At 50.4% G+C, this 7,837-nt stretch overlaps 4 protein-coding genes across 4 annotated transcripts; 2 read left to right on the forward strand and 2 right to left on the reverse strand.

The window, feature by feature from the left end:
• The first annotated feature begins 2,167 nt into the window (after nt 1–2,167).
• SODALDRAFT_326564 (hypothetical protein) lies at nt 2,168–2,909 on the forward strand. Its single transcript, XM_028610199.1, has 2 exons — nt 2,168–2,450; nt 2,547–2,909. The coding sequence occupies exons 1-2, from the start codon at nt 2,330–2,332 to the stop codon at nt 2,684–2,686; spliced, it is 261 nt and encodes an 86-aa protein (XP_028470206.1). The 5' UTR covers nt 2,168–2,329; the 3' UTR covers nt 2,687–2,909.
• On the reverse strand, nt 2,795–4,258 carry SODALDRAFT_354550 (hypothetical protein; the record flags this gene model as incomplete). Its single annotated transcript, XM_028613740.1, has 7 exons — nt 2,795–2,862; nt 3,017–3,041; nt 3,151–3,241; nt 3,433–3,475; nt 3,609–3,672; nt 3,808–4,177; nt 4,218–4,258. The coding sequence occupies 7 exons, from the start codon at nt 4,256–4,258 to the stop codon at nt 2,795–2,797; spliced, it is 702 nt and encodes a 233-aa protein (XP_028470207.1).
• A 158-nt stretch (nt 4,259–4,416) lies between these two features.
• On the reverse strand, nt 4,417–6,559 carry SODALDRAFT_374741 (hypothetical protein; the record flags this gene model as incomplete). The annotated part of the gene is made up of 9 exons (XM_028614693.1): nt 4,417–4,989; nt 5,062–5,221; nt 5,265–5,322; nt 5,373–5,429; nt 5,511–5,665; nt 5,716–5,785; nt 5,868–5,909; nt 6,280–6,362; nt 6,514–6,559. The coding sequence occupies 9 exons, from the start codon at nt 6,557–6,559 to the stop codon at nt 4,773–4,775; spliced, it is 888 nt and encodes a 295-aa protein (XP_028470208.1). The 3' UTR covers nt 4,417–4,772.
• Nucleotides 6,560–6,796: 237 nt separating this feature from the next.
• Nucleotides 6,797–7,810, forward strand: SODALDRAFT_374742 (hypothetical protein; the record flags this gene model as incomplete). The annotated part of the gene is made up of 6 exons (XM_028614694.1): nt 6,797–6,801; nt 6,880–6,909; nt 6,995–7,061; nt 7,124–7,256; nt 7,388–7,475; nt 7,573–7,810. 6 exons carry the CDS (start codon nt 6,797–6,799, stop codon nt 7,808–7,810), a joined length of 561 nt encoding a protein of 186 aa, XP_028470209.1.
• Between the last annotated feature and the right edge of the window lie 27 nt (nt 7,811–7,837).

A 7,837-nucleotide genomic window follows, 5' to 3' on the forward strand; every position in this document is an offset into this window, starting at 1 on the left:
TACGGATACACCATCAGTCCGTGGGAACAGAATCTACAGAGATATATATGCAGGATAAATGGAGTAGTATTCGAAATATAGAACAGAACCAATAGAAAGAGGACCTTGAAATTCAAATGTCCCGAAGCGTACGTCCCCCGGGTCCTGATCCAGGTCACATATGGAGACGTTGTGATGTCCACACTATCAACCAGGTAAACCCGTTACCGAGTACCAGACGACGAATTATTGCCGAGCAATCCCTACATCTCGGCTTTACACCCCTCTGAGTTGAGGGCTGAGGCTGCAGAGGCAATAATACCCCGCAAAGGATCCCGACACTCTCCACTGTCTCCAGCATTTTAACATTCTAGGCTCGAATGAGTGACCACGTGAGAGTGGGAATGCGACCTCGCCCGCACCTGTGAGATACAAAGACCTCACCTCTTCCAGACCTCCCAAGATTCCAAGGAAAGCTTATGCATTGGCAGTCTAAGTCACCGTTGGCGCGCTTGTCGGGAGTCAAATACGCCTTTCCCGGATCGGATAGGAACCGTGACATTCCCTGGGGGGAGCCGAGGCTGCTTCGGGCATCCTGTGGCCGTGGGCTTTCGTTTTCAAGCCGGGGCCCCAGGCCCCAGGGTGTTCAAAGCCCGCTGCGGAGAGCCTTTCTCCGCATTGCTTAGACGGGTGCGAGACCTGGGGTACGGGCCTTTCGCAAACAAGGGTCAAGGGGTAGGGAGTCAACGAATCACGATACACCATTAGCCGGCATCTACATGTGTAGTACCTACCTAGTGTAGTGTAAACTGGATGAACTATCTACACCACACCGATGGTGTGGCGGTGATATTGGTGTGTATGGGGTTCTCCAGACTCCAAGTCATTGATAAATATACGGGGCTTCTTATTTACAAAAGTACACTTAAAAGACTGCAATCTGTGAGGCAACAATGTACAGCCAGAAGGAGAGAAGATGAAGAAATGAGGCGTTAACTTGCATAGGCTGTTCGCCATGCATTTAGCCCGGCGAACCCTGTGGTCTAAGGTTTTGTGAACGTTTGTGACTTTGATAAGACAACCGTGGGCGGCGAAGTCTGTCAGTGTCTCTCTTGATACCAGTATCATTACTCTTTTAGACTAATACTGTCCAGAAATTGACGAGAAACCGACAATTCTTATTATCAGTGATACGTCTCATCCCAACCCTTATCTATCAATCCTAACAGGTGGCAGATAGTATTGAACGAACATACAAGCCAGACCAATAGCAGAAGGTCCTAGTCTTCACGTCTTTACAGCCTTTTAGTTGCTAGCCATATTGGAGTACTAATAGTATCCATAATTCGACGATCATCCAAGGGTGTCCATGATTATACAGGCACCCCGTGTTAGTGAACCTCCTAGGATACGGTCGTTTTATTGCTTGTACTTGATCGAACGACGTTCAAGAAGTAAGAAGCCTCTTGAACAACGTTTAATGACTCTTCAGAGTCAAGGACTCTTGACCTGGCCTTTGATGCTAGGTTCTTGACCGCGGAGAGTTGAGAACGAAGACTTCCAACCCTAAGAAGGCCTGGAATCTTACGATGACGGGAAATCACGAAGAGTCACTGGACGAAATATGCCGGTGCTGTTATTTACATATTACTGCATACCTAAGGTACACGGGTCGACTTCTAATCCTACCCACTTTGTTTTGATCTTGTAGAACTCCAGAGCCCTCTTTTATATTCCTCGGCATCGAAAGGACGTTTCTTCTCGTCAAACGCATTCCGCAAAAACGAGAGGTCTTCGGTTGTCTGGGGATGATACCAATCTATAAGACTTTTGATAAGTAACATCACTGGGTCTGATCCCTGGGATTTAGTCTCGGATCATATGCCATCGTAATGTACACGAAATGATGAGCGTCGTGTACTGCGCAAGCATAGCTATGTCTTACGCGATTATCTATGAATCATGGGGGTCCCAGACTCGAATCGTACTTTGCGTTTTTGACCGTACTTTCTTACGCAGCTGGCCTTCAGAGTAAGGTAAGGTACAGTAAGGAAACGTAAGTACCTTACCTTAGGTAAGGTACCTTATGGCAGGTACGTATGCGATGGTAGTGTAAGGATGCGCGTCATATGACATCACTACCTTACCCTTACAGATCGCCCTTCCATGATCAATCCTGGACCGCCGCAGCGGATATATCAGGACGTCCTCGACCAGGCTTTTAACGTCTCCTTCTCTTACACACATCGCAGCACGCATCCAAAAACCATTCCCAAACAAGACGAAAACTTAGACACCACCACACAACACCACACCACCGCATTACCTTCTCAACCAGACATCCATCACCATGGCTTCCCAGAACAACCCCATTGATCCCACCGGTGCCAAGGCCACAGGTGATACCTCCTCCGCTGGAACCAAGCCCAAGGCCTTCGATGAACAGGGTGCCGTTGGTCATCAGTTCACCGGTACGTTTTTCCTCCCATCCAGGGCTCCCGTGAACACGAATCTGCCAGGCAGGCCGCATCCTAGGGACGCATACTAATTCAGTGTGGCCATAACAGAACAAGGTGCTATCGGCGGAACCGCTCAGAAGGTGGGCGGCCCTTTGTCGTCCGAAGGCATGATCGGCAAGCAGTTTACTACGGAGGGCGCCATTGGCGGCAATGTTCAGGAGGCTATGGGCGGCCAGAAGAAGAAATAAAGCCTGAAAAGTGCTTATCATTATGAGGAATGGGAATTGTACGACTTGTAACGATAGTTCAACGACTTTGCTTTTTCCTTTAACAGTTGAGAGACACGGCGGTTACTCCTAGGCGCTTCGCTGAACCTGGACCTCGTATCTCTCTGAAACCATGCTGTATCTGATAAGGTCCCCAGCTGAATGTACAACACAATGGTTGATGCTCCTGACTCTTCGAGCCACCGAGTGATATAATATATTCTTTATATTCCCTTTTGTAGCTCGATGCCTTGTTGTATTACCCAAAGAACTCGTTATCTCGAGACTTATACACGCACTGGCGTCGCATACCTTCGTGACTGGCAAGTTCAAAGTCCTTTACCTGAACATGATGTCTAATATAAGGTAGGTGACTTGATCGTATAACACTGGAGAACCGTAAATAAAAACTTGTCCTGCTTACCTTTGCGTACATTATCACATACGATGGTACTCGTAGGCAGTATCACGTAGAAAGTTATGAACTTGCACCACCAGAAGTCATGACGATTCCATGTCACATGCGTTTTGACATGCCTGTGACGTCCAGGCCCGTTAGAGTTTCACGGTAGGCGGAATCGACCCGAGAAACGCCGAGCAGTAACCACTACATAGGTACCTTAAGTGCCGGTATGTTCTTCTACCGTCCGTAATGTAGGAGCATGTAGTACCATGCTGTCGTGCTGGCCAGTGCTACTTAACGCTACTCAGTCATAGAATTGTCAGACAAGTGAAGTTTGGCTGCCTCAGGGGTGGAGACGTCCATCCAGTCTGCAGAGTTTCAGACCTCGCAGAAGCGGGGAGAATCTCACATTGTCACCTGGCCTCTCTCGACTCGGATTAACTCTCAAGATCACCAGTCGCTAGATACCTCTTCGACTACCTACCTTACTTTACTATCCACTTCTCCTCAGCTCTCCTTTGAATTGATGGCTCGATAACCAAACACTTGAGTTTGAAAGATCGTTCTGTTGAACACGTGAAAAGACACGACCACGGCCACAATGTTCATCCTAGATGTACTGCATCGCGTCCTCGACTACCTGATATCATGGGTGTATCCGGTAAGAAAGAACACATCGATCAGGCTCATATGTTGCAACCACGGGGAAACAGAGATGGCCGATGACCATCTTGCTACGTAGAACGGAGCTCTGAGATCGCCAATGGTGCCGTGGGGCCCTACGGAAAAGATGAATCCGCCCCGTAGCCGTATCCCATCTCGGTGCATCGTCCTCAAGGATGCCGTTTGTCCCGGTGATTAACGTCTTGCTGATGTACAAAGGCATGTCCCCGTAACCCCCTTTCCCCTGGCTAGCTCCCCATTCGTTCCCGGCGCGCTCCACGGCGAGTTTGTCCGGGTCGGCCCTAGCATAAACCCCCCGTACCGTGCTGTCGGAGAAAGAGTCCCACAAGACGGCCCCGAAACCGGCAACGCAGTCGGAGGACGGGTCGGTTGTTCTTGGTCTCCAGCTTGCGCGGCGTTCTCACCCCTTTATTCATGACGGGCAACTATCGTGCTGTCGTGCAGATAGAATGCCGGAGAGCAGCCATGGCACTTTTATAGTGAATGAACCAATAAATGATGATTGGCAGAGAATCTTCCGACGCTTCATGTTCGCCCTTTTCGAACGTTTAGATAAGGTTAGCGGTGTCTTGCATGAGGGTAGTTTAATTTCTCGATCCAGGGTCAACAACCATTCTGAATAGGTGTCCGGGCATAATCAGGAGCACAAGGAGCTCTATATGTTACTTTCTTGGTAGTGTACAGGAAAGGGGAAACAAAAAGACATCTATTCATATTGTAGCAATATTCATCCTCAGTACACCGAACTCCTAAACCTCGACATAGATCGTGCTGAAATGAAAAGGAAAGCCATTGTCGTTTCCCCCGGTCAGGTTACTACTGACCATACATAGAACGCAGTTGTTTTCGGTAAAAATGGGAAGTCCCCTCAAGATTGGCCATCGTCGAAAGAAGAACAAGAGTCTAAAGAGAAGAGTCGTGAAAGCCCTGGAGACGCAACAACAGAGGAAGAAGTAAGAAGAGCCAATGCAAGACGCCAGCCTAACGACGACCGCTGCTAGCTTGGCTCCAAGCACGGTCCCAAGCAGACAACTGCCTCTCTATAGAGCCCGACGACCTCGTGGGTTGACCAGTGACTGCGAAGCGTTCCGCAGGGTTCTGGGTTGCGACGTATGCAGCGACAGCGTACCGCCCGAGCTGTCTGTTGATGCTGCTGCTACCGCCAGAGGAGGAGGCCACTGGGGAGGTTTGGGAGGACCTGAGAGCCAGAGTCAGCCAGACGGGACACTGAAGGGACTTTTGGGTAGGCGGCTGATTATTCAAAACTCACGTTCTAATGCGTGACATGACGAATGAGCAGAGGGCGCGTTTGAAAGGGGAGGAGGCAGCGGACTGCGAGTCAACCCCAAGTATGCCCGGCTTCCGTGAGTTATTGTCTGGGCCACGGGTAGGGCTCCGATGGGAAGAGGAACAAGAATGGAGGGTTTGGGCTAAGACGAGGAGATTCAGGCGAGGACGTTCTTTTACGCGGACAGTCCTCAAGAATAAGCTGCGCGAAAGAGTGTAAGACCAGAGGGAAGTAATTCAGAATCTGTTGTGGCAGAGATGGAGGTTATATGGACGAAGAAGACCGAGAAATACCACGATGTCGGTCGAGGAGAGACGAGAGATGGTCATTGTCGGTATCTTGAAGCCCAACTCCAAGTGGAAGTGGAAACTTGACCATAGCACAGCCAAAAGGCTTGGAGGAGTTCAGAGTTCCCGGCAGCATCCACTCACACCGAAGACGAAGAGGAAAAATGGGGGTTGTTCTACGAGAATCTGGAGTATGAAAAGAGGAAGAGTCCGGGGGTCCTGATGGGCGCCAAGTAAGACATGGGAGAACGCAGAAACACAGAAAAGCAGTCGTCTCTCAGGTGGTGGGTCGCCCTTTTCTGTATACCGAAGAGAATGGCAGAGAATGGTCTCGGTCAGCAGTCCTCACCGGAGAGGGCGAGGCTCGGAACAGCGTAGTTTGCGGCATGGACAAAGAGGTTGGGCGGCTCAAGAATTTGCTAGGGCAAGGTTAACAGGTCAGGTAGGAAATACGTAAAGAGGAGACGGAGAAGATTGGGGCGGGCGACGGGGGAGATGGACTGGGTGAATATAATTATGCGGCAGTGAGGTGAGGAAGCCCGCCTGGACCAGGGATAGATCACAAGAGGAGGAAGAACCGGCGAGGAATCGGTGAGGCCAAAACAAAGAAGAAGAAAAAAAACCCCCGCCCCATACATAAAAAATAAAATAAAACGAAAGCGAAAGCGAAAGCGAAAACGAAACAGGAGGCAGAGGGCCGGGCACTATTAGGCATAATCAAAACCGCGCCAGATATTGATCCGAGCGTTCTCAACAAGGTATCGACAGACAGAGCGCGGGAATATCAGGAATATCACAAAGGAAGTAGAAAAAGGAAATAGAAATAATAAAAAAGGTGGGTGGAGGCCCGAAGGAGAGGGAAGGGCCAGCAATGAGAAGAACTGGAAAAAGATGAGAAATAACAAGGGGCCACAGCCAAGGAGACGAGGAGGATTCGGTGGGATGCGATCTTGATCGAATCCGCTGCACGTGATATCACCTGCCACTTCTCTGGGTCTTTCGCACAAAAGAGAGATCGAGCAATAGGTGGGCTAGAGCGTAGAGATTGGCAGTGCTTCGTGGAGAAGTACGTACGTGTATTTGGTTGGTGAAAATAAGAAAATGACCCGGGGTGTCTAGCAAAGCGTGGGGGTTATTTAACAGCAACCGATGACGGACGTTGTCGGTCGCGAAAGAGTTGTTGCGGACGACATGATCAGCACTAAAAGCTAGTCCTCCAGCCGTGGCTGGAGAGGGCGAAAAGGCGACGACCGATGGATTATGCCGGCGTTTTCGGTGAGAAGTACACGTAAAGGTCATTCGGCGCCGATCCTCCAAGAAGTCGGTCCGTCAAGCCCTGCCCCGGGAGACAATACGGGCGGTATGATTTGAAGGCTTTTATTGTTTTACCGAGTCGACGGGGACTTGACGTGGTGAAGGGGAAACATTGGATGTGGTTAATGGTGGTGATGGTGGTATAACGGTATAATGGGTGGAGGTGTGGATGTGTGGCTGTGCCGCGTTTGGTGGGGAGGGAGCAGAGCGTGGGCCACGTCCGCGGTCTGTGCGTGCGGCTTGCCCGTGGCTACAGTACAACCAACGTACACTAGACCCAACGGCCTATAACGTAATCGCGTCGTTGTTCCCAGTTTCTGGCCGTTTTTGGGTTCCCTCCCAGTCAAACTCACCTCCATCACCGCAACAACAAACAAGATCGTTCAACGCATAACCTAATCAACGTCCACACATCTGAACGCCGCGACACTCATATTTCCTAGTCGTCTCTCTTCAACCTTGTTGCCTATTCCCGACTGCGATTTAATGATTTAATTGATGAATGCAACAGACACCCCACCCCGTCCGGCAGCCACCAGCCATCCGCCAGACACCCGCCGGCGATTGACGATTCCTGTTTGTCCCTTGCCAAAGCATATCCAGAAATAATGCGGTACTCTACGAGGGAACCCGCCGAGAAAACAGATGTATGCAGATACAAGAGTATAAGAGTGTATCCTTATATCATGACGAAACTCGATTTATAGACTCGTCCAGATCAATCTCCAGGACCGCATGTCCCGTCAATATGCGGTGCAGTCTTGCAGCAGAGCCAGGGGCGGAGCTGACTCGTCGGTGGGTTTCTGCGACGCATAAGGCAAATCGTCATTCCACGACGTATTTTTGCATTTTTGCACCTTGACGAATCGCCCACCATTCATTGGTTTCCAAGACGTGATAGCTCGACCAAGATTACCAACATGCGGATACAGATTCATCAACCGCTCCCCGACGCCAAAGAACTGACGCCGCTCGCAGGCATAGCCGCCAGCCGTCCACCCTCCCGCCCTCCCCGCCTTGGCCGTCGCGGCCACTTCCGCCGGCCGAATCCACTCGCTAAACCTTCCCCAAGTCCCCCAACCCCTGCCTTGACACCCTCTCGTAGGGCTCTCGAACAGATCGTATCTTGATTCCACCGACCGCCATCACCAACCCCT

Source organism: Sodiomyces alkalinus, assembly GCF_003711515.1.
Source record: "Sodiomyces alkalinus F11 unplaced genomic scaffold SODALscaffold_1, whole genome shotgun sequence".
NCBI classification, from domain to species: Eukaryota; Fungi; Ascomycota; class Sordariomycetes; order Glomerellales; family Plectosphaerellaceae; genus Sodiomyces; species Sodiomyces alkalinus.